Here is a 24,998-nt window from a genome sequence, read left to right as displayed (position 1 = left end):
AAGAAGAGTGAGGAGAGATTATGTTTTGAAGCTTGCAAATTAAGGTTAAGCTTTATCACATGTCAAGAGGTACAACTGGACGGTTAAATTTGGCTAACATATCAATTAGCCAAATAACATAGAAGAAAATGTCATAGCATAACCAATAACTAATATTCCCACTGTTTAAAATTTATGTAACATAGTTCATTGAAGCACTAAGTTTATGAATGAACAAAAAAAAGCATTTTAAAATTTGCAATCTAAATTGTGTCTATGATATTTGTGGGATAATAAATTAGTAAGCTAAGAGTTCTAAAGTTAATTTATTTGTAAATATGGAAAGACAATATTAACAAACTAAAAAATAGTGTATTGAGGCAACAAGTTTTTAATTAAATATAGATATAAGATTCAAAAAACATATTAGTAGTAAACAGCTGATTAATCATCTTATTGGTCCGTATGTCAAGCTAATGTCATTATAATTAATCAAGTTATTAGTGTATTGAGATAAAAAAGGTTTTTAATTAAATAAATTCAAAAAACATATTAATAGTAAGCAGCTGACTAATCATTTTATTGGTCCGTATGTCAAGTTAATGTCATTATAATTAGTCGAGTTACTCGCATGCTTGGCGGACTTGGTTGATTGACTTAGGAAACGGAGACGTCACAAAACCCAAAAAAAATCCACGCAACATCTTTTACTCTTTAGTCAAACAAAGAAAGACAAAAATAAGCAGAGCACAAACTCCCCTCTTTTTTCAAAAAACCCTACTTCGCCGGCGCTATCTTGTCGGAGACGGAGACAGTTACTGGCCGGTGGCTGTGTTAAACAATATGAAAGTCGTTGCTTTAGTCAGTGGCGGCAAGGACAGTTGCTATGCCATGATGAAATGCATTCAATATGGTCACGAGGTTCTCAATTTTTGTCTCTTTACCTAAGTGTTTGATGATTTTGTCGCTTGTTATTGTGCTCTTATTCTGGCAATTTTCAGATTGTTGCGTTGGCTAATTTGATTCCCGCTGATGATGCAACCGATGAGCTTGATAGCTACATGTATCAAACAGTGAGTTTTTTTTTCTCTTTAAATGCTGAAAGAACCGATGGTGATATTTTTGTAAGCTGGAGCGGAGCTAGCCTTTGGTTATGAGTTCGGCTAAAGCAGTAACTTTGGTTCAAACCTTGAATTTATATTAAAATTTTCATTGAAAATGTACAAATTATTACTCCCACTTTCAGTTTGTTTGTCTTAATTTTCTCCATTTCAAAAAGTATGTCTCTTTCCTTTTTTTTTTTTTTTGGCAACTCTTTAATTCTAACTTTGCCTGCGGCATGTTTTAAGACCACAAGGTTAAAGATGTTTTGGTACATTCTACCCGTCTTTTCTTTAAAACCACAAGATTCTAAAGTCTATTTACTTTCTTATACTTTATGCCCAAATTAAAACGGAGGGAGTAATTTAGAACCTTGTAACTTTAGGATTAGAATCCTGAACGCATAAACTTCAAATTTTGTCTCTGCCTCTGCTTTTTAAGTCCCAACATATGAATTCCCTATATGCATAACATTCAGAGGGTCTGTCATAGTTGGATTATTTTATTGAAGAGGTGTTGAATTAGAGAAGTTCATTATATATGCATGTGAAAATGGAACTAATGCTTAAGGGGAACATCCTTCTTGCAAAACTCAATCTGATTGAAGCTTATCAAAATGAAAAAAAAAGATCTTTTGGTTAGTTATAAACTGCTTTTTTATCTTCCATGATAATGGTGGTGTCTATGCTGTCTTGCGCACCTTGAGGTTGTAAGCTGCATCAGAAACTTTCTATAATGTATCTGCTGGAAAATGTCTTTATGTATTTTTCTGCTAAGACAGTTGTGACTTGTGAGAAAATCAATGTTATGATTGTTGGGCTTGTAAGGCGACGACATCCACAGAGAGAAAATGTTGTAGAAGTTCTAATATTAAGATGGATGTGCGGTCATACATGCTTGATAAGAAATAAATGATCACATTCAATAGAGGGTAAAAGTTGTATATCTGGAGGATAAAATGAGAGAATTTCCCCTTAATGGGTTGTCGATTGGCAGCAATAGATTGAGATTGAATCAGTCAGAAGGTTCACCCCTCACCCGGGTGGATTGGGGAGTTGAGACTTCCTTGCTCTTTTTCTTTGAGAAAGTTAACATTTTATAGACAACAATACACCAATGGTTTATTTCAGTAGTAATTACATCAGTAGTATACAATAAGCAAAACCAAAAGATCTATCATATATACCCCTCCTAAACTATCTAAAAAGTGAGTAATAGCCTCCACCTCTTTGGGAAGGACATGGTTACACCAAAAATAGAGGGTTATAAGGCAGTTCAACTTCAAACTCTTGAAAGGGATGCTCTTGTTTTCGAAGCTACTCTGGTTCCTTTCCTTCCAAATTGTCCACCAGATGCAAGCAAGGACAATCTTTCATCTTTCCTTGTGACTTGATGTATTCCTTTCTCTATTCCAGCATGATTTTCTGGGGTGTGTCTTGGCATGGACCAACTGATTCCCCTCAAATTCAAAAAGTCCTGTCATAGTTTCTCTGTCACTCTGCAATGGAAGAAGAGATGTTTTGTTGTCTCTGTTTCTCTTTCACAAAAAAAGCACCTGGAGCATAACTGTCTTCCCCTTTTCATTTGATTGTACGGAGTTAGTACTGCTTCCCTAGCTACCAACCAGGTGAAACAAGCCACCTTGTGAGGTACATTAATTTTCGATATCATCTTCCAAGTCCATGGTAGAAACATTTCAGCTGGCCTGTCAAGACGTCTATAAGCTGATTTTATTGTGAACTTCCCATTGTTGGCCCTCAACCATTGTAAACTATCCTCATTTGTGTCAAGGTTGTTTGCCTACTCTAAGGACTTGTAGAAATCTGCTAATTTGTCTATTTCCCAGTCATTCAACCTTCTCCTAAAAGATAGGTTCCATCCTTGGTTGTCTCCGACTTCTGCTACTGTTGCTTCCTTCTGTTGGTTCAGATTATAAATCTCAGGATGCAACTGTTTCAGGGAGTGTTGTCCAACCCACACATCATTCCAGAAGAATGTCTTCCTTCCATTTCCTATATCAATTTTTGAATTTCCCCATATTTTAGACCATAAATTCCTGATTGTTCTCCATAAACCAACCCCATAAGGGTTTTATCTTCCTCAGTAACCCATAAGTCCTCCATTGCAAATCTGGAGATTGTAACATCTTTCCACAGACCTTGTTCTACAGAAGCAAACCTTCACAGTCACTTCAAGAGGAGACTCTGGTTTTGAACTTTGAGATTTTTTATGCCCATTCCCCCTTCTTTTTTTGTTGTTTCACCAAGTGATATTTCTTTTCCCCCTCTCCATTTTCTTGCCATAAAAAGTTTCTCCTAATGGATTCTAACTTCTTTAAAACACTCCCTGACATAGGGAATACTAATATCATGTAGGTTGGCATAGCATCAAGCACACTATTAATTAGTGTCAATCTTCCACCCAAGGATAGGTATTGGCTTCTCCAATTTACTGGCATTTTTTCACACTTCTCCACCACTGCATTCCATAGATTCTTTGATTTACTGTTTGCTCCTAGAGGTATCCCTAGGTAAGTGGTAGGCATTTCTCCCACTTTACCTCTAAGAGGCCAGCTAGTCTGTTGATTTCTGGGACTTCATTCATGGGGTAGACAAAAAATTTTCCCCAGTTTATATGTAGTCCTGAGACAGCTTCAAACAATATAGATATGATCCTTAGATGCTTTAGTTGTTCTTCCTCTGCACCATAGAACACTAGGGTGTCATCATCATACTGCAAATGGGAGATAGATAAGCCCCTGGTGTCACTATCATTCATCAAGAACCCTCTGATCATGTTATTTGATTGTGCTGTTTTCAACATGCCACTTAGTCCTCCCATAGCTAGGATAAAAAGGAAGGGGGAGAGGGGATCCCCTTGCCTTAATCTTCTTTCTGAGGGAAAGAAACCAGAGGGGTATCATTTAATAAAACTGAGAATTTGACTGTTCTCTCACAGTACTTCAACCAATTTATCCACCTATTTTTAAAACCCATCCTATCCAGTGTGTACCACATAAAGTCCCAGTTGAGGTGATCATAGGCCTTTTCTATGTCCAACTTACATAGAATTCCAGGAACTTTAGTTATTTTCCTCACATCTACACATTCATTGGCTATAAGTATGACATCCATGATATGCCTACCCTTAATGAATGCCAATTGATGCGTATCCACCAGCTTTGACATCACTTTCTTGAGACTTCCTTGCTCTTAGGCCTGTTGTAATGCCAATAAGATCAGGAAGAAGGGGATTTGGTTCTTCCTTTTCTTCGAACTGACTCTAAAGTCTAATCATGATTTTGACTCTAGTATGATACCTCCCTCTGTCGCTATAGAAATCGAGAATGGAGGTGACTTTGCTACACTTGCTTATAGTTGGAAATTCCAACTCGAAGGCCCTAGTACTACTGACTTTGTCCATGTCCTATATAAACCTCTAGATGCATTGGGTTATTGATGCCATCATTGATGATTGAAGATTCTAAAAGGAATGAGTGTACACCTAAAGTCACAGAGAGGCAAGTTGTTTCAGAATACAAATATCTCAGAATCAGTGTGGACCTAACTAAAAGCAAAATGCAGGTGAAGTAAATTATCTCTATAGACGATAATAATAGTTGAGTTGGTCAGTGTAACACTTACAGCATGCGTAGTGTTTTTCAGGATTCCTTTTTATCCTGGTTAGACTTGTATGTTTCTGTTGCAATAGTATGAGACTGACATAGAGAATCCAACATTTGCATAAAAGACAAATTAGTTAGTATTGGAATGATAGAACCTGAATGCCGAGAATTCATATAGCCACACCTGAACTAATTTCAGGTTGAGTTATAGTTAAATGATCCTCTTTCTAGCATCTTGATGTCTCCCATCTACTAGTGGAAATTTCCTTTCTTATTTACAAGAATTCTGATCATAAGTTTTGTTAATAAGAAAGATAAGCGATATTCTCCTCCTCTCCTTAATACCATGTTTTCATTTAAAATGTTCGGTAACTGTATCTGCAGGTTGGGCACCAGATAGTTGTTAGTTATGCTAAATGCATGGGACTCCCATTATTCCGGAGGCGAATTCAAGGATCCACAAGGCAAGCCCTTTTGCAATCAATTGCCTAAGTTTGAAAATTTTATTACTGGGTGCTTATTAAAGAACTGGAGAGGTGACATTTATTATTTCTTGTTGAAGGATAGAGATGTGAAGTTGTTATATATATATATATATATTTAGTGAGAGAGAGAGATAGAGGATGGGAAAATGATGTTTCCGTAATACTTCTACCTGAATAATCTTTGTAAAATGTTTGTATTAATGTAATTGTTAACTTGCATATGCCAAAGATAAAGAAGTAGCTTCATGCCTACAGCACAATTTTTTTATTTATAATGTTCTATTTATAACTTTTCTAGTTGGATTTCGCAGGCATCATGACCTAAGCTACAGTATGACTCCGGGTGATGAAGTTGAAGATATGTTTATATTGTTGAAAGAAGTAAAAAGACAGATACCCTCTGTTACAGCAGTTTCTTCTGGTGCAATTGCATCTGACTACCAGAGATTACGAGTGGAAAGTGTATGTTCAAGGTTAGGGCTCGTTTCATTGGCGTACCTATGGAAGCAAGATCAATCTTTTCTTCTGCAGGAAATGGTAAATTTGTGTTAGAAATAGAGAAAACATTAATTGCTATTATAACTTTATTCTAAAGTTTTCTTCTTTTCTTTTGTCCCTCCACTCCCATGGCAGATAAGAAATGGAATTATTGCAATAGCAGTGAAGGTAGGAATCTGTGAGGTCTTTTTATTTGAGATTTCACATGTAAACATTATACATGTGGGATTCGTGATTTGGTCACTCTATATGAAATCAATTGCTGACTTGAGAACCCCTCAAAACACTAAACCCTATACTTCTGAATCTTTTCAGGTTGCTGCTATTGGACTGAACCCCTCAAAGCACTTGGGAAAAGAGATAGCATACCTGGAGCCCCATCTCCACAAGCTAAAAGAGTATGATATGGTTAGCAAAATTTTTGGCTTTGTTTTACTTCACTTTTTTCGCATTTTTATGTCTCTTTTTGGCAGGTTATATGGAATAAATGTCTGTGGTGAAGGTGGAGAATATGAAACATTAACGCTTGATTGCCCTCTATTTAAGGCAAGTGTTCCATCTTTCTCTCCTTTCGGATGGTCTGCATAGAGAATATATGGTTGTACTATGTGGTCTCAAAAAGAAAGATAGCTTAACTACTACTTCTGTGATAAAGTATTACCAAGCACCTTTGGAGAATATTTATCAATCTGATCCATGATTTTTGTTTTGTTGCATTTTCAAAAAATGCATTTATTTTTGCATTTTTTGTTGGGATTTTAATTATTTTCTAAATTTTGGTGGGACAAATTTGAGTGTAGTCCTCTAAATGGATTTAGTAAAGCTCATTGTGACCTTCAAAAGTCAAATGAAGCAAAAAGATGCGAGACAGGGAATGAAATTTGGTGCTTTAAAATTATGTACGTCTTCTTTCTTTATCATGTTTAATTTTTCAACTCTCCCAGCTTTCTGATTGAAAGCTAAAATTGACATTCAAAGTCAACTGAAGCAAAAATGATGTGACATTGAGTATGAATTTAGTGCTTAAAAGTTACATCCCTCTTTTTCTATCACTCGTCTAATGTTTCAACTCTCCCAGAATGCTCGAATTGTGCTGGATGAATTTCAAATCGTCTTGCATTCTCCAGATTCCATAGCCCCTGTTGGCATCCTCCACCCCTTGGCATTCCATCTGGAAAATAAGGTAGAGTCAATATCTTCAAATGGCATTGACGAAGCCAGCAATTTGGATACAGTATTTGAAGTGGAAGGAGATGTCCAACAAGAAGGTGAAGCTGCTAGTGAATTTGTTGCTATAAGGTCTGAGCGGTCAGGTGTTACTAAACAGGAGCTCAAAGTTTCTAAAACAATGAAGGATAATGTCTTTTCTATTTCTTGCTGGCTCCAAGACTCCAGTAAAAATTCATCAGGTAAAACATTGAAGTTACTGTAGAAGGTTAATGTTATAAGTGGAATCATATTTGGATATACTGCTATTTGTTAAATTTTCTCTATGATCTAGTTCCTCTTTCGTGTCTCTTTTGGATCTCTCTTGTTTTCAATGCTTTTAGCCTTGTTATTGCCAGATCTGCAGGAGGATCTGGAGGTTGTTCTAATGAGAATTGAAGCTCTGCTCGTGGAAAATGGTTCCTCTTGGGAAAATGTACTGTATATCCATCTTTATATTGCTGATATGGATGAGTTTGCCGTGGCAAATGAGACCTATGTCAGATTTATTACTCAAGAGAAGTGTCGTTATGGTGTACCATCACGGTCCACCATTGAGCTCCCTCTATTGCTAGTTGGTTTAGGGAGGGCATATATTGAAGTTTTAGTGGCAAATGATCCTACTAAAAAGGTCTTGCATGTACAAAGTATATCTTGCTGGGCTCCTAGCTGTATTGGTCCATACAGTCAGGTACTGATCTTCTTAAATAGTGAACCATTCATATTGTTCTGGGATCAGCATGATTATTGTTTTCAATCTGTCTTGCTTTTGACTTGAATATGAAGCATATAATTAACTAGATATTTCTATCTTCTGTTACTATCAGGAGAATAATCATCTTGAAAATTTGCTTCTCATTTATTTACCAAATCACTATGTGGCAGGCAACTTTGCACAATGAGATACTACACATGGCAGGACAGCTGGGGCTTGACCCAGCAACTATGTTGCTCTGTGAAGGAGGTCCTGTTGCGGAACTTGAACAGGCACTGGAAAACAGTGAAGCAGTTGCTAGAAGCTTTAATTGTTCAATATCTACGTCAGCCATGGTTTTTGTGATATATTGTTCAGAATCTGTAGAAAAATCAGAAAGAATTATTGTCCAAAAGAAAACAGAAACACTTCTTAAGCAAATGAAGTCGAACCATGCTGATGGCACAAAGAAGTCCAAAGTCCTAGATCCAATTTTCCTATATGTTCTTGTTCCTGATCTGCCGAAAAGGTAATTTGTGTCAGCGGTGCTCCATTGACCACAGTATAAATGACACTCTAATATTTGTTCCTCCAAGAACTGTTATGTGAATAGTTAGCTGTAGTTTAATCGGATATCTGCTATCGTCATTTTAATTCCCTTTGTATTTGTGTTTCTTGTTATGCCATATGTTGTCTATCTCCAGTCAGTATGACATGAGAATAAAATGGGCCTATTATTTATCTGTCTTTCTCGTAAAATAAATTAATTGAGTGCACTTCCTCTATGTAGAGCTCTGGTTGAGGTAAAGCCTATGTTTTACACGGGAGAGTATTTGTCGGGTCCAAGTGACTTAACCAAGCAATCACAAACCACAGAACAAGATTATTGCGGGCATGACATTAGCCTTCAGAAATGTGTTGCTTACGGCAAAATATGCACAGTAATTCTTTCAGTTACTGAAGAGCTTGCAGCAAAAATTTGCTCCCTCGCTAGTGTTGCATGTCCTGCCAATGTTATGTCCAAAGGTCTTGTTGAAAAGGAACAAGTCATATTGATCGCAAGATTTTGCATTTCTCGTCTCGATAAAGTCCTTTCGGAGAATAATTTCTCTTGGGACGACATAATGGTTAGTTTCTTTTTCCTGGCCCAACTATTTTATTTCACAAATTTTCCTGGAGTGATATCCCTTTCTACTTATAAATCTGTGCAAGGTCTCCTTGATTAAATAGCTAAATATATTACTTTCACTTTACAAAAAAAGAGACTAAGAAGGAGTCTTTTCTTGACCTTATTATGCAATATGGATAGAATTGTTTGTAGTTGATGAACTAGATAGGTGAAATTGGAGTGGCTGCGGCGGAGTATATCTTTTTTTTTTCAGGGTTAGGAGGTTGAAGAGTAATATCTGGGAAGATCTTCAATAGCTAGTCACTCTTTGCATTAGACATGTTATTGAAAATATGGGGAAGTTCTCTGTAGATGCCTACACGGATTTTTTTCGAAAAGAGATTATGCCTTGAGCACATTATAGCTATTACTATGAGTAATTAGCTGTCTAAGCTGAAGGTGCTGAAAGGATGAGAAAGTGGTAGAAAAAAGTAAACAATGGAAAAAGAACTCTCTTTTCTTTCCAATCCATTGGAATAAAACTGTTTGAAAGGCTTGGTTACTTCTCAGTAGGGGTGGTAGAATGGGTAATTTATATGGGTATCCACTCATATTTACCCATTTTAAATGGGTTGGGTACCCAACACATTTAAAATATGAGTCGATTCGAGTACTTTATCCATTTTTGTTTAACTCGTTTTCGATAGACTCATATTCGACTTAACTCGCTTGTTTGCCACTCCTACTTCTCAGTAATGGTAGGGAGGAATTGACAAAGATTGAGCCACTAAAGCTGGGGATTTTTCTCTTATAGTTTGCACTTTAAAAGACCTCTTTTTCTTGCTTTGCTATTCTTTTTCCTAGATGAAGTATTCTAGTCCTCTTAATACCTTCTCTCCTTTTTTGCAGAATTTCCGGCTCTACTTTGCAAACAATCTTAATATCTCTCATGGAACATTGTCTGAAATCTTCTCTGATGTGTTCAATGAACTTGTTCAGATGAGTCGGAGAAATAAAGTAGACGCTGAGCCTATTTTAAATATAGTTCCTGTCTTGGGTGCTGGGCGTTCTTTATCGACCTTGGATGATATATTCACATGTGAACTCATTGCTAGCAAATGTTAGTTCTCATTTAAATTGGGGAATGATATATTATATGTTTCAATTCAGAAAAAGAGAGTTTTGAACTTGACAAAATTCTTATTATGTTTTTGCCATACCCAATTGTTACAATTTACACTTTGCTTCACACGAAATGAAAATATGAGTGTTTCAACTCGAATTGAAGAGATGGTGACTTTTGACTGTTCCTTGATGGGAGACTTGGAAGAAATGTTCTAATTGCTTTCAGTTCTAGTGCTCAATTTTTTAAGTCATTTGGTTTGAAGGAAAATTTTTACGCCAAGCGTTTGCTGATGGAGTTGAATTGAAAAACCTTAGCCCGCAGTCGGTGATTTATGAAAATGTGTATTTAATTAACTATAGTTTAATGATAGGAGCGTATGCGTAGACATGTATCATGTATTTATTGGATTGGTATAAACACTTGGTGCAGGTAAGGTTTTATCGAGTTGAATGATGCATCTGCTGCAAGTAGAAGCTAGCTGGTGTAGTGGCTCCTTTTTAAATCGGTTTTAGTACTTTGAAGTAGGGGTGTTCATGGTTTGGTTAAAAGTTGATCCAACCAATTAAATACAAATACATCACGGTTTGGCCGGGCTGGCCTCCGATACCATATTGAACAATAGAGATAAGAGCTGAAGCTTGTTTGTACTTTGTAGTGATTTTGATTATTTCTCGTGTCCATGGTTTAATGTATTTATATTCAAAACAATGAACAAAGTAATATCGTCGTACAAAGTACTACAATCTTAAGTCTATCCAACTTTAATCTAGATGCTTTGTAGGATTTTAGAACTATGGGTGGACCATAGGTAGAAGATTTTTGAACAAAAATTGTAACGGATTTAAAATTTTGAAATTCTCTTCGAATTCCAAATCAACATGTTAGTATAAATACATTCCTAGAAATTCATTAAAATTGTTATATCTAAATTTAACACTTTACTCTTTTACACTAGCATGAATTCAAAATTTCAATTGAGATATTGAACACGTAAAAAAAATAAAGATATCGAACATTTAAAAAGAAAAATAAAATAATATATATTGAGTAATATCAAATTATTTGGGGGTAGAGTATATGTCCTGAATTTGGGGTTGCATAGTTGTGTTTGTCAGAGGGCATACATAAGCTTCCTCTTTTCTTTTTGAGTGATATACAAAAATGATTGTTATTATGCAATTTAATGGTCATAATGCTTATTCTGATTTAAGGTCCAAAGCATGTAAAGTTAGATGGAATTTCCTTGATGATATACTTGAAATTGCTTATGCATATAGAAAGCTTATTACTATGTAATTTAATGCTCATAATGCATTTTAAAATTTAATGATAGTGATTGAACTGAAGTAAATGAACTTAGAATATTTTTTAAATCATTTTATGATGTTACTAAAAAAATTTCTAGAATGAATTATCCTACTATTTCTGAAATTTTAATACATGTATATGAGATTTCATCTTCTTTTTTTTCTAAATATAAAACAAATGAATTATTTACAAATGCTATTGAATCTATGATTACAAAATTTAAGAAAATATTTTTTTCATATCCCTCAAATTTATTTAACTGCAATTCTTTTCAACCTTGGATATAAAGAATATGGTGCAAATGCTTTAGTTGAATGCATTTATCAAAATTTAGATATTCAATCACACGAAGAACCTAATTTGGTAACATGTCAAAATAACATCAAATTACTTGCTAAAGAAATGTATGATAAATATTGTTCATAATACAATGTTGAAAATCCTCAAACTTCTATACCTCGAGTAAGTGCCCATTGATAGAATGAAACATAAACTTGATATTGATTCTTCTAATAAATATGAATTTGTTAAATATCTTGAACATGGCTCAAATAATATTATAAACGAGGAAGGTATACCACAACTATTGACCTGGTGGAGGGCTCGTGGAACTCAATTTCCAAAAGTTAGTAGGATGGTGATGGATGTGCTTGCAATTTAAGGATCATCAGTAGCTTTGGAGGCAACTTTCAGCGCAACAAAATTTCAAATTGAAGACCACAAATATTCGTTAGCAGAATACAGTTTGGAGATAACGGTGTTGTTTAGAGATTAGATAAATGTCGAGCGAAGAAATCAAGAACTTCCAAAGTTAGATAATCAATATGAACTTTTCTTAGATTTAGCCATTGGATGTAATAGTGACGATGGCATGGACTTCAAGATCGTCAACAAGTTTTATCAAGACCAGAAGTTGATAACGGTCAATCTTTAGCTAGGTTAAAGAAAAGCTTTTTAGGACTATACAACTATTAGTGTTTCTTAGAAGGTGGCTGCGCAAATTAGACACTCTACTAATAGTTGTAACTGTAATATAAATTTGAATAAAGTGGATTGGTTTTTAAATTTTTGTCATTGTTTTATACTTTTATTAGCATTTCTTTTTGTTTATTTAATTTTTTAAAATTACAAACTTAATTCATCAACTTCAAATAATATAAACTTAATATAAATTTAATTAAATAAAAGATTTATCAAACTTAAGTTACTTAAATTACAAGTCATAACTTAACTTAAAAAAATTAAAATCTTAAAAACTTATAACATAAATTCAAAAACATAGAAAAAATAACTTTAATAAAACTTAACTTACAGACTTAGTATAAATTGAAAAAGTTTAGAAAAAGTATCTTTAAAATTGACTTATATTAAAAAACTTAGAAAAAAAAATACGATAAACTTAAATCTTAACTTCTAAAGTAATTTAAATTTTCAAAACTTAAATACTTTATAAACTTAGGAAAAAAATTTATGCGTATTTTTGTAATTCAAAATATAATATTTATTCCTTTTAACTCTAAAAAACTAAAAAATATTTTTTGATAACTATATGTGTCATCCCGTTTATTCTATCCCTTTCCATTCCAGTCTGTTTCAAGTCTATCTCGGTGTATAGTGAGACGGGACGAAATCCAATTTCCATCTCACTAATTTCGATCCAATTCATCCCAATACCAATCAACAACCCGTTTAAACCATTCCGGTCTGATCTGGTGGTCCCATTCCGGTCTGATGCCTAGTGGCGACAGAGAAGGCTCAATAAAATGGAGATTAAAGCCAAAATTTAGAAAATAATATTTCGTTTATTTAATTTTTATAATATAATTTATTCTCAAAAATTCTACAAAAAAATATTGTAATTGATTATAATTTAATAATTATTATTTCTTTTTCAATTTACAATATAACATTTCTGATAATATTTTGTAAGACAAGAATAAACATATATAAATTATTGTACGTTACCTAACAACACAAATGTTTAAATCTCTCTTATTGATTATGATTTTAATTTTTTTTCAATAAAATCAATTGTTTACCTAAACCATCAAAATTATTCTAAAATAAAATCAAGACTTTTTTTTTTGGTTTCCCATCCGGTGTCCGGTACCTACATTGGAGTTGGAGCCCGACTAAATTCGGATTCACACTGAAAAGTCCCACATTGGGGGGTAAAACGCTCCCTAGCAAAGGCGACTCCGTACCCAAGGGGACTCGAACTCGAGATCTCTTGGTTAAGGATGAAGGAGTACTTACCACTCCACCACAACCCTTGTTGGTAAGACTTCACTTATTTGAATACACCAATTAAAGTATAATTTTTTTTTAACTTATAGAATATTTTATAATACTTTAAATAACAAAAATCAATATTATAGTGATTGTTATCTTAGACATTTTAAGTTAAACACAATAATTTGTAAAATTTAATTATTTAATAATATAATTAGCCTAAGCTTAAAATGTTTAATAAAACATCTCAAAAGAACTGAAGACAAAATATTAAAACATGGTTGACTTTTAATTATAATTACATCAATAATAAAATTTTAAAGATATGTGCATAACCATATATTTATATAAAAGAGAACCCTAATCTCGCCTACATGGCGCCACCACACACCAGGATTCCCTTTTAATTTATTATATTTTCAAAACTAGTCTTCCTATTTCGTGAAAAATTATGACTTTTATGAAAGGTTGTGACCTTTTCGAAGGGTTATAATTTTTCCAAAGAGTTGTGGCCTTTCTGATAAGACACAATAAGCATTTATTCACAATACCCTTTAATTTCTATAAATAGTGGAATTTCCTCTCATTTTAAAACAACCAAAATTCTGAACTTTTTCTTCCTCTTTTGGACAATTAAATATTTGTTGTATTTTCCTCCTGTTGAGTGGCTCACTGACACCATTATTTTTGTATCAATACACTGGTGAATAAAATCGTTTTATCCTGAGAGAGTCTATTCCTTTAAACCTTGGGCGCTAGAGGGGAATAATTTCCTTAAGGGGACACTGTGCATTCAGTGGGATCGATTTTTCCCATTCTGTTTCATTCTATTGTTACAGATCCTGGTATGCTTTTTACAGTCATTAATTTATGTTTATATTATTAATTGTTATTTTTAAGTACATGATTTAAACTTTGTTGTTTATGTTTCTGCAAAGTTATTGTTATAAGTATTTGTCAGTACAAATTAAATAACAAACGTTAATTGAGTATTCAAACAAGTTTTCTCTACTAGAATTGTTGAAGGTACAATAAAAAAAATCTCTTACAAATCTCTAATTTCTTCATCAACAACGTCATTCCTTCACATACAAGAATGAAATTTTTGTTCTTTAAAAAATCATCTGATATTTAATAACTTTGCATGCCTATATTTTTGGCTTTTATATTGTAAGTTATCTATTTTTACTAAATTTTATCAATGAATATTATGAGTACTTTAAGGATTAAAAGTTGATTGAAGTGTTAGTCAATTTTTTGAGCTTTGTTATTTCAAAATTTAGGAAGTTTTCTGGTTAGAATGATTTGTTATCATTGTTGGATATCTCAAAGTTTACTCCCTTTGATGCATGCTTTTTCTCGCTGTTTTGTTGTCTCCTTAAAATTATAATGACTATTTTTCGTTTGGTATGTATATGATCTCATTTGGACAAAGCTTTCGTCCTTTCAAAATTTTTCTTTTTTTCCTTCTCATTCGACTCTTCTAAATATTTTTGGTGTGAGTAATGACTATTTTCGGCAAGCTTAATTTGAAGAATATGAAACAGAACCTACCATAAATAAAAGTAATATTTCAAGCTACAAAAGATATGTCTATTAACATAGATTTGTTGTCCTTCATTTCCCAAGGCATTGTTGAGCGTTTGAGTTATGTAGGTTAAACTCATTTTTAATTTTTTCATGTTCGAGAATATTTCTTTAACATGAGTCTAGAATTCAACATTTTGATTTACTTGTACTTTCATAATGCAACAATTATACGTACATATTTATGAAAAAGTTGTAAATTTGCATTGATGAAGTATTTAGAAGGGCCTTCAGAGCCGCAGTTTAATGAAGAATGAATTTCTAAAAGGGTCAACAATATTATTTTGTTGTTGTTTCAAATCTATTTTTCTCCTTCTATAAATTTTGTTAGAGTAACAAAGTAACAATAACGAAAAGTGGTAAACGTTTGACCTCAGACAAGTAGATTGTCTCTAAAAAAAAAGTTATTTATGTTGTTGTGGTGTATATTTTTTAACGGTCTTAACTTATTTATAACTAATATGGATTATCGGAAACTTTCACATCTTTTTTTTAAAAAGGAGTTATTCTAACCATAAAATTATCAAAATCTATATTTTTCATGTACAAAAAAATAGAAAAAGTGATGCTTCATCGCTACATAAAAAAATCACTCAATTTTAACAAGACAATTATATCAGCAAACATATATTATGATAAATTATGTAAAAGATAAAATTGATTAGATATCAATATATTTTAATCATTCATTATATATTTATAATTCTTGAGCTATGTGACATGTTAAATCATTTAATTTATGTTGAAATATTCTTAAAACCTATTAAAATTTGCTTTTTTTTTTCTTTTAACAATCGATTATTGAAAAGGTTGTTCAAAAGATGATAAAAATTATTTAATAAATGATTATCAACAAACTATTAAAAAAAATATTAATCAATAGTAACAATAAATACATAATTTTTTTTTAATATTCTACTTAGGGTATTTACTATTTTGGTTCTTCCAAGTATGCTATTATTGCTTAATACGGTGCTTCTCAGCCTTCATCAGATTTTATGTATGTATCTCCTTCATCTTTTGTCTGCTCAGTGCTTTTGGTTCTTCGTTTAATCTTGCCTCTTGCTCGAATTGTGGTGCATCTTCGGTATGTTTTCGTATTTGAGCTTCCTTTTTTCGTTCTGAATTTGGGGGATTTGTAATTTTGAGGCCTGAAGCCACTGCTTTAGTGGTTTTAGGGTTGAGCCGGCCTTGTATGGAGGTTGATGGTCTTGAAATTTTGACCCGCACTTGCTTCATGGACAAACCTTCAAGGTCAAAACTTTTTGAACTTGAAGCAGGGTTAAATTAAGGTTCAAAACCATCCATTTTTATGGTAATTGGATGTACTTTGCTGTTTTTTGAGTTCTATAGCTTCATTAACATTGTTAATTGCTTCTGATGTGATAAAATGGCTCAAAATAACCATGTGATGATGTACTATTTGGCCTCTAAGTATTGGGTGAAAGTTATTTTTGTGAAGTGTTTTTACTATGTCAATCTAATAATCGAATTGGTGGAGTTGAAATTGGTTTGACTTAAAGTAGCAGTTTTATTCGTTTGCTTGCTTATATGGACTCTTGTTACCTGTCATGATGTGCTATTCGGTCTCTAAATATGGGGTGGAAGTCATATCTTTATTTAGTATTTTTACTATGTCATTCTAACAATTGATTGGTGGAGTTGAAATTCGTCGACTTAAAGTAGTACCTTTATTCGTTTGCGTGCTGACATGGACTCTTGGTGTTTTTTTTCTTGTCCCAGTTACCTTTCTTGTGGTGTTTTATTTTCTATTTTTTTTGTGAAGTGAAAGCTTATAGATGGTCTTAAAATTAGTTAGTAATAAGAAGCTGAAGAAGGTGAAAAGATTGCTCCTTTCCTGTGTTATTACCAAGGGAAATGTATGATAGTTTGTGAGGAATGTGTGTTATAATTCTTGTCACTGCTTCCTTTTTTGAAACTAGAAAATAATAGTAATACTTGTCTCTGCTTTTCATTCCCTAGCTCTCCCACAATGGTTTTATATATGAAATTTAAGGGTGTCCGATGTTGTGTTCCTCCATCTCATAAATTTCAAAACTATTATGGTTCCATTATCACCCCTCTTGAAGTGGAGAAAGGGATCTAATTAATTTCGTTTAATGTACTTATTAAGCTGTGTTTGAGTGTTTGTTTGACCTCAACAAGATTCAATTAGACAGATGGAATTTGGGTATTGTTTTATCTCTCTAGTTTATTTTTATTTTTTCCTTTTCATAGTGTTCTTACTTTGTACCTCTAAATATTTTCCGGATTGCTCTTTTGCGTATATGGGGAATAGCTGCTTGACGAATGTCTTTCTACTTAAAATTTCACTCTGATGCTTTTCAGAATATTTACTATTATGTTTTACAATTTCCTGATTACAACTTGTAGTGCATCACATCTCCATCTCTATCTGGTTTCTGCAACTCTATATTGACACTACTGACGTGTATGAAATGATGCTGATGGTTAATGTTTCTTTTTTAGGTTGAACCTTGAAAGAAATGGCTGAAGGTGGAGAAGAGGACTTGCCAAGGGATGCAAAGATTGTCAAAACGTTGCTAAAATCAATGGGTGTTGATGACTACGAGCCTCGAGTTGTGCAACAATTTTTGGAACTGTGGTATCGCTATGTTGTTGATGTACTGACGGATGCTCAAGTCTACTCAGAGCATGCAGGGAAGGCTTCCATTGACTCTGATGACATCAAGCTTGCCATTCAGTCAAAAGTTAATTTCAGCTTCTCACAACCCCCGCCGCGTGAGGTACCAAGTCTTATTAAATCCTTCATTGTTGTGCTGGTATTTCATTCTTCCAAGAATGAACTTATATCTTTATTAGAGACCTTTTAGGTATATGGTGAAATTGATAACCTTTAGCCCTCTCTTGTCTAAGAAAGATAAGTAAAATGGAGACTCTCTGAATCAAAGAATTATATGATGTAACTAAAAATTTTGTCTTGGAATTTTATGTTGTTCTCTTGCAACGTGTTTCAGAACTTCGGTTGTCATTTGGCATAATTATATATTTTAGGTTATTACTGAAATTAGTGAAAAGGTATCAAACTAATAGGTCATAGTTTGGGAAGTTACCTATTTCAAAAAAGAAAAAAAGGTCATAGTCTGGGGCTATCATATGTGGTTTATTTCTGTGACTTTGAAAAGTTGAACAAGAGGTATTGGTGGTTGAATGCTGGGGTAGTGGTGTAGAAATTTTCAGTCTTATGCAGAACAGAAGATGCTGAAGGTTCTACAGGAAATTTTTTAGGGTGTGAATGGGTTCTGGCAATTGGAGTTCTTAACAGTTTGCTGTTCTGGATCAACTTTCTGATGTTAGCTGACTAGCCATTTTTCCATTCAAAGTATTATAACACGATTGGTTAAAAAGTAAAATAAACACTTTTAATCTGCATGGAATTTTCTAGAATAAAGTCACTAAGTTAAAAATATCTGCATAGAATTTCCTAGAATAAAGTTACCAAGTTCAAAAAATCTGCATAGGATTTCCTAGAATAATCACCAATAGAAGGCTGCATAGACACTACCAAATAAGCAACGACAACTTGACCAATACTGATTCGATCTGAGCTTTCTTATTGAGAATGAAACCAACCAGCAAAAAGATTCGCTGCGAAGACCAATGCCCCAATTGCTGTACAGTAGAGTTGTATTTTACTAGTTATACCAGATGCTCTATTTCACGAGCAACTAGCAGTACTATGCACGACTTCTCTTGCCAGCATGCTCTATCTGTTAATTCTTTGGTTATGATGGGAATGACTCTCATTTCAAGGAAGAATACAATTGTTGAACATCTTCTCCAAAAATTTCTTTCTCTGCTGATGGATGAGTCTTCTCAAGTTCGTTTGAATATTATTAGTAAGCTAAAACACGTGAACCAGGTGATTCGAATTGATCAGCTCTCCCAATCCTTTCTGCTAGTTCTTGTTGAACTTACTGAGGATAGACGCCGGATGGTTCAGCTTGCAATAATATAGTTCATCCCTCTATTGTTGAGTCAGTTGGGTGTTCGCTTTTGCAATTACAGACTTGCTGCTCTTCTCTATGCTATGCCAGTTCTCTACCTAGTTGGATTAACGCATTTTACATCGAAGGATTTTATTCTCATATCCTGGCTATTTGCGCACTATCCAAGTCTATTTAAGTATCCATTTGCATATTGCTTCCTTAATGAGTCCGAAGGAAAGAAAGGGCACCTACAATGCATACAAAAATTGGATGTAAGGCTATGGAAGGCTACTGCTCACCACTGGCTCTTAGTGCTCAGTGGATTCGACTGGTCTAGCAACAATCTGCTTCCTCCAGATATGTTGTTGTTTTACTTAGTATTCCCTGGAAAGTCGAAGGTTCCTCCAGATATCATGTTCATTGGATGACTCCGCACATGCTATTTTTCATCTGACGAACTATATTATGATCCTCAGTGAGGTTGTTTCTTTTCTTGGATTGGTAATGTGGCACTGTCTATCTCTGGTATTAACGGGTTCATTTATAACTTGTCTTATGCTGGGGTGTTCTTTCGAGCGATACAGTATAACTGGCTAGGTGAATTTTGGTGCATCACTAGCTATTTTTAGTCAAGTTGCTCATGATGCTACAAATGTGAACAAAGGGGCCTCTTAGGATACTCGAAACTGTTCTGAAATCACTGAGACACTGGACAGACAGAATTATTTCAATACCATGATAATTTGAGTGGAGGTAGCATTAGAGTTATGGAGATTATTCATTCCCTCTTATTCGCAATGATGAAATTAGTAGAGAAGAAGATATGCCAAGATATATATCTGTTGCTTTTGAGAAACGAGGAGGAAGAAATGTGTTCGCTGTGATGCTAGAAGAAATGACCATTACTGGTGCAAGTTTTGATATTGCCAGAATGATCCAGGCACTCATCATGTTAGCGTGGGGACCCATTGAGAAAAAGTCCATTAGAATTACAAACAATGAATTATATTAGTGAAGGTTCAGTAGTGTATTATGTTCCTGTGGTTGCAGATTGTGCCTTGAGACTTCCTTGGCATGAATTCGATTCTGGTGATGTATTCATCATGCACAATGAAGCTGAGAAAACTCATGAGTATGAATTCCCTGTCTTGAACCTTGAGGACAAGGTTCTTATTGAGGGCGCGAGTATTGTTATGAACTCTACTCAAGGGTTGGGCCTGGAGAGCATGAAGATCTACTTGGGCCTGCATATAAATTAAGATGCAGTACTAGGGCTTACAACCCAGTAAAAGATTAGAAGATTATGATGAGTGGGAGCCTGGTTGACTACACATGACTTGGGCTGTAAAAGGAAAGCAACCTCAGATAGCAGGGCATTGAAGAACTTGTATCTTTATTTCCTTAGCTAAAGTTTTAGCAGTCTGGAACTTCCCTTTTCTGTTTTATCTTTTACTGCAGTACTAAAAATCTTATGTAGCTTCTTCAGTAAATATGGATCCATTACACAGAGCTAGCTTCATCTAACATGTGACACCTTGATGAATTGAAAATTTGATTTAATCATCAACTAGCATGCACTTGGTTGTTCATGGAGTTCAGCTGACCATCTAGCTCCAACTAAATCCAGTTAGTACTTCCCATTGCATGTATGTATGTTTTCTCTTTCGGATATGGCAGAGTGAAACCCCCTCACCCACCCCAAAAAAATGAAAACAATTGCCTAGGAGTCCTTCGGAAACTGCTTTTTGTGACTTGAACTCTTGATCTTTTGGTTGGAAAGGAAGTGCTCTATCTACTAGAGCAATCTCACTTGTCTTCCCTGCTCAATTTTTTACTTTTCTGCATTTCAGAAATTATAATATTCTCTTGTTTATCAGGTCCTACTGGAGTTGGCTAGGAACAGAAACAAGATTCCGTTGCCGAAATCAATTGCTGGGTCTGGAGTACCACTCCCTCCTCAACAAGATACATTGATCAACCCTAACTATCAGCTAGCTATTGCAAAGAAGCAAACTAGCCAACCAGAAGAAACAGAGGAGGACGAAGAAAGCGCTGATCCCAACCCAGCTCCAAGCAAAATTCCAAGTCTTTCTCATGAAAAGACAGACGTACCTCAAGGTACTCCTCAACGAGTATCCTTTCCCCTTGGCGCTAAACGTCCAAGATGATGTCTTATGTTTGATCAGCTTTAGTCACAAGAGCCTTTGTAACCGTCTGCCTATGTATTTAATCAAAGGCATTGTATAATTGTTGTTTAAACATGAAGTATGAAACTTTAAGATCCTTTTGTAACGGTGAGTATCAGTTTAAATGCTCCTCCTTCCAGTATTTATTTATTAGACACAATTAGCAGAGAGTTGAGATGTGAAATGAAGAATTACTTTGGCATTATCAATAGTTTTCCAGCATATTCATCTGATAATGGTCATTCTGTGGGATATGCTTTATTCTGTGTTTATTGTCTACTAGCAACAGCTATGGATGAATCGTATGATCAAATCAAATCTTTTCTTTGAAATCGTATGATCAACAACTATGTTTCATTCAACATGAATCTTTTCTTTGAAATTGTATGATCAAAAACTATGTTTCATTCAACATGATCACGAACGAATTCAGAGAATTGCATAAATAAAAATAAACTAACTTTGTTGTTGTAGAACAAGTGAGCCAAAGGTCCTATTGTCTAATTTCACTACTGGCTGCTGCAGAAATGAAAGCTAACAGTTAAAAGAAGATTTGGCCCAAGTTTGGCGTTTGCATCACTTCATTTTTTCTTCCTTGAACAGAACATGACAATTCACACGAGGATCAAACTTTCTAAATTCAAGCTTCGTCTGATTTGTTATAAGTGTTTTGGTCTTCTTCTTCACATAGAAAAATCCAGTTCCAGCAGTTGAAACAAGCCTCACGAATAGAGCGCCAGCCTTCTTCTTGTCACCCATTAGCTTATTTGGTAGAGACAACTGAAAAGAGAATGAGTTTTAGTTTTCCAAATATATAAGAGCTAAATGGCTGAAAAAACTAACAATTATCACAGATAAGTTCACACTTATAGCCCCCAAGGCCTAGCTCAAGTGGCAGAAGGTGGAGGATTTGTGGCTTAGGTCGCAAGTTCAAGCCCCACACCATGCAAAGCGAAGCCCGGTATTTAAGTGGAGAAGGGTAGAGGGGCAGGCCCATTATCCACCGAGTTTAGAAGGCTGTGATTGATCCAAAGGGTGGGTCACAGATGGATTTCTCGGTTATCAAAAAAAAAAAAAAAAGTTCACACTTACAAAGAATCTTCATTTTTTTTTTTTGAGAAGGTAGCCACAACTTGTTACAGGTTTACTAATTACAAATAAAAGGAGAGTATCAGGAAGATCTTCAATCCTAAATAACAAAAATTACAAGGTGCCTAAAGCATTCATTACTGATTCTAGATCTTCCATATACTCCTGTTTACACCAAAAATGAAATAAAACCAAGCAATTCATCTTCATCTTCTGGATGCTGTTACTGTTGTTTGGAGATGGTCGTTCTCAATGGTTTAGGTTGGGTAGGCACTAGGCTGGCAGTGGCTAGAGGAGCTACTTGAGTGTTGATACAACACCAATAACAACTAACAACTATGCCTCTGTCCCAAACAAGTTAAGGTCGAATACATGAACCCTCACAGCAAAATCTGTCTAATGCCAACCCTTAGGACCTACCATAAACCTTTGGAACTCGGCATAACATGCAAACCCTTTTACCCTTCACCACTTAAATACTAGAATTAGCTTGCATGGCATCAATATTATGCAAATACATATAAAGCTACTTAGAGCATTGATGGCCAGAGAAATTTTACTGCTTAGTCAATTATCGTTTTTCATTCCAAAACACACGGACAGTATACCCAAACATGTTTGAGGACTTTTCTCTCCTATGACCATATACAAGAACAACACAAAATAACAAAACAACACCAGCATTATAGTAAACATTCACAAAGATGTAGTAGTATATAGAAAGAGTCCGGTTCGTTTTAGCATTTTCACAAACAGCTAACGGGCGAAAGCTCTTCACATGCTAACATACCCATCCATAAAGTCATTACTTAACTAGGGAAAAAGGGCCACCTCATATTCAAGGCTTGAACTTGAGACCTCCGATTAAAAACGAAGAGGTACCTTGTTTGTCAGTGAATATTATTTCAACTACACAATGCTAAAGATTACATTTCTCTTTAAGAAACAAGCAATCTGCAGATATCATAGTTTCAAGTTTTAGTTGTTCTTCTTCATCTTTGAGCACACTAAGAAAACCGCCGCCGCAGCAGCACATACAACAGCTACACCCACCACCAATTCTCACCACAAAAGCTTATATTTTTTTTTCAGACAGTAAACCACTAAACCTTACTATACCGAATCAGCTGCCGGAGAAACTAGAAAGCACCAATAACCAAACCGAATTCACACATTCCAGGTGAACGAATCTCAATTAGGAGGAACATATGCATCTAACACGCTGAATCGCACATCAATTTCCAAATTGGGGAAGAGGCAAGCAACACCAAACACAAAAAGAGAACTCAAATCAAACTATAAAAACGAAAACAAGAGGATTCATAGGAGAGAACTCACCGATGTTAAACGAAGAAGAACCCTAATGAAATCACTCCAAAAGACGGAGGAATATCTCAAAATGACCGCTCGACACAGCTTAGAACCGGCCCAGTATATATGTTACTCCATTTTTTAATAATTTATGTGATACACATAAAATTTCTAGTGAACAAATTTTTTTATATACTTAAGTTTCAAGTTATAATTACAAAACTAAAGAAGTATAGATTGTAATTTCATATTAAAATTATGTAATTCCTAAAATTTATCCTAATTTTTATAGGTTACAGATTTAAATTGTTATTTATAATAAGTTCACCTCACGTGATTTGTAGAGTTCACCTCATATAGGTTTAGTATGCTTTATATATAGGTTACAAATTTAAATTTTGGGGTGGCTGGATTTGAGACTTTCATATTGGAGATCTCAAGTTTGAAATTTCTTGTCAGCAAAAGCAAGGAGTTTGTCTTCCGGGTTGCTCGTCGTACGGGTGCGGGTTACTTCTCCTATGTGGTTTGTGAGCTATTGCATAAGAACGAAGTTTTATCCTGTGCGCACCCAAATGATAGCAGTTGTGGGTTTCCCTTGTCATAAAAAAAATTAAATTGTGAAAGTAGTTATTAATACTTGCATGAGGTACTAGACTGTCTATATCACACTTCTTGTGGTGCAGTCTTTCCTTAAACTCACATTAACGGAATGCTTTGTGCACCGAATTATCAAATTTCATTATAGCCTTTGCTTAATTGCATTTATGTGGAGGCAATAGTTATACTTAGGTAAGAACCACCACAAAGAGTTTCTCCATATTTTGATTTATTTGGTTCATGTCATTCATGTTGGCTTAAGTCTTTAATTTGGACTTTATTGGGGCATCTTGTGCACAGAGCAGAGCTACATTAACAAAAAGAATTCAGCCCAACTCAAAAGTTTTTGCTTATTTCTTGTAATTTATATTAGAAATTAGAAAATATACTATACATGTATAAATGTTAATTACAAATTCAATAATTAAAATGAGTTATGAATTTAACAACAAATTCAAAACTTGTAAACTTCAAATTGTGATTTCATCTTTGCATGTGATGTGAGTCAATTCGTATAAGTTCAAATTTTCTTAACATGACTCATTTAACAACTCAATACATGAATGAATGTCAAAAATTTATGGGCATTGTATAGATAATCTTTTTTTACATTAAGCTAAGTGTGTAGAGTTTGTCTGTTCTTTTATATAAACAATATATTTTAAAATCTTTTATTACTCTGCAAGATAATTTGAGTGGATCATTTTCTTATTAAACAAGCATAATAGTTTTCAACTTATATATTACTCAAGCTCTTTAGAAAAATATTATTGCATCATCTTTTGGGGTAGCCCAATGATTTGGACTTGAGACTTCAATGTTGGAGGTCTCAAGTTTGAAATCCCTTGCCAGCGAAAGCAAGATATTTGTCTTTTGAGTCTCGTCACACCAGACT

The 24,998-nt window shown here is 34.3% G+C and overlaps 4 protein-coding genes across 5 annotated transcripts in view; 3 read left to right on the top strand and 1 right to left on the bottom strand.

Moving 5' to 3' along the window:
- The first annotated feature begins 676 nt into the window (after window positions 1-676).
- LOC125818724 (diphthine--ammonia ligase) lies at window positions 677-9,978 on the top strand. Of its 2 annotated transcripts, XM_049498238.1 has the most exons (12): window positions 677-900; window positions 981-1,052; window positions 5,090-5,169; window positions 5,502-5,727; window positions 5,824-5,856; window positions 6,004-6,086; window positions 6,162-6,234; window positions 6,767-7,097; window positions 7,254-7,585; window positions 7,780-8,117; window positions 8,379-8,715; window positions 9,606-9,978. In XM_049498238.1, exons 1-12 carry the CDS (start codon window positions 823-825, stop codon window positions 9,819-9,821), a joined length of 2,199 nt encoding a protein of 732 aa, XP_049354195.1. In that variant the 5' UTR covers window positions 677-822; the 3' UTR covers window positions 9,822-9,978. The 2 variants fall into 2 exon arrangements, with proteins under 2 accessions (XP_049354195.1, XP_049354194.1); XM_049498237.1 differs by having other exon boundaries at window positions 6,004-6,234.
- A 2,297-nt stretch (window positions 9,979-12,275) lies between these two features.
- LOC125818553 (caffeoylshikimate esterase-like) overlaps window positions 12,276-24,998 on the top strand; it is a 271,599-nt gene continuing 258,876 nt past the window's right edge. Inside the window, exon 1 of the mRNA XM_049498043.1 lies at window positions 12,276-12,288. The gene's annotated coding sequence lies outside the window, so the exon portion shown is untranslated. The remainder of the gene's footprint in view (window positions 12,289-24,998) is intronic.
- On the top strand, window positions 15,934-21,213 carry LOC125818558 (transcription initiation factor TFIID subunit 9-like). Its single transcript, XM_049498048.1, has 3 exons — window positions 15,934-16,036; window positions 17,440-17,717; window positions 20,798-21,213. Exons 2-3 carry the CDS (start codon window positions 17,457-17,459, stop codon window positions 21,086-21,088), a joined length of 552 nt encoding a protein of 183 aa, XP_049354005.1. The 5' UTR covers window positions 15,934-16,036; window positions 17,440-17,456; the 3' UTR covers window positions 21,089-21,213.
- Window positions 21,497-23,597, bottom strand: LOC125818563 (uncharacterized). Its single transcript, XM_049498054.1, has 2 exons — window positions 23,534-23,597; window positions 21,497-21,886 (listed from the first exon to the last, which is right to left on the bottom strand). The coding sequence occupies exon 2, from the start codon at window positions 21,863-21,865 to the stop codon at window positions 21,683-21,685; it is 183 nt and encodes a 60-aa protein (XP_049354011.1). The 5' UTR covers window positions 21,866-21,886; window positions 23,534-23,597; the 3' UTR covers window positions 21,497-21,682.

Source organism: Solanum verrucosum, unplaced genomic scaffold (assembly GCF_900185275.1).
Source record: "Solanum verrucosum unplaced genomic scaffold, falcon-dt-bn FXZP01000252.1, whole genome shotgun sequence".
NCBI classification, from domain to species: domain Eukaryota; kingdom Viridiplantae; phylum Streptophyta; class Magnoliopsida; order Solanales; family Solanaceae; genus Solanum; species Solanum verrucosum.
The sequence above is the reverse complement of the archived record's forward strand: the minus strand, read 5'-3'. Positions and strand labels throughout refer to the sequence as shown.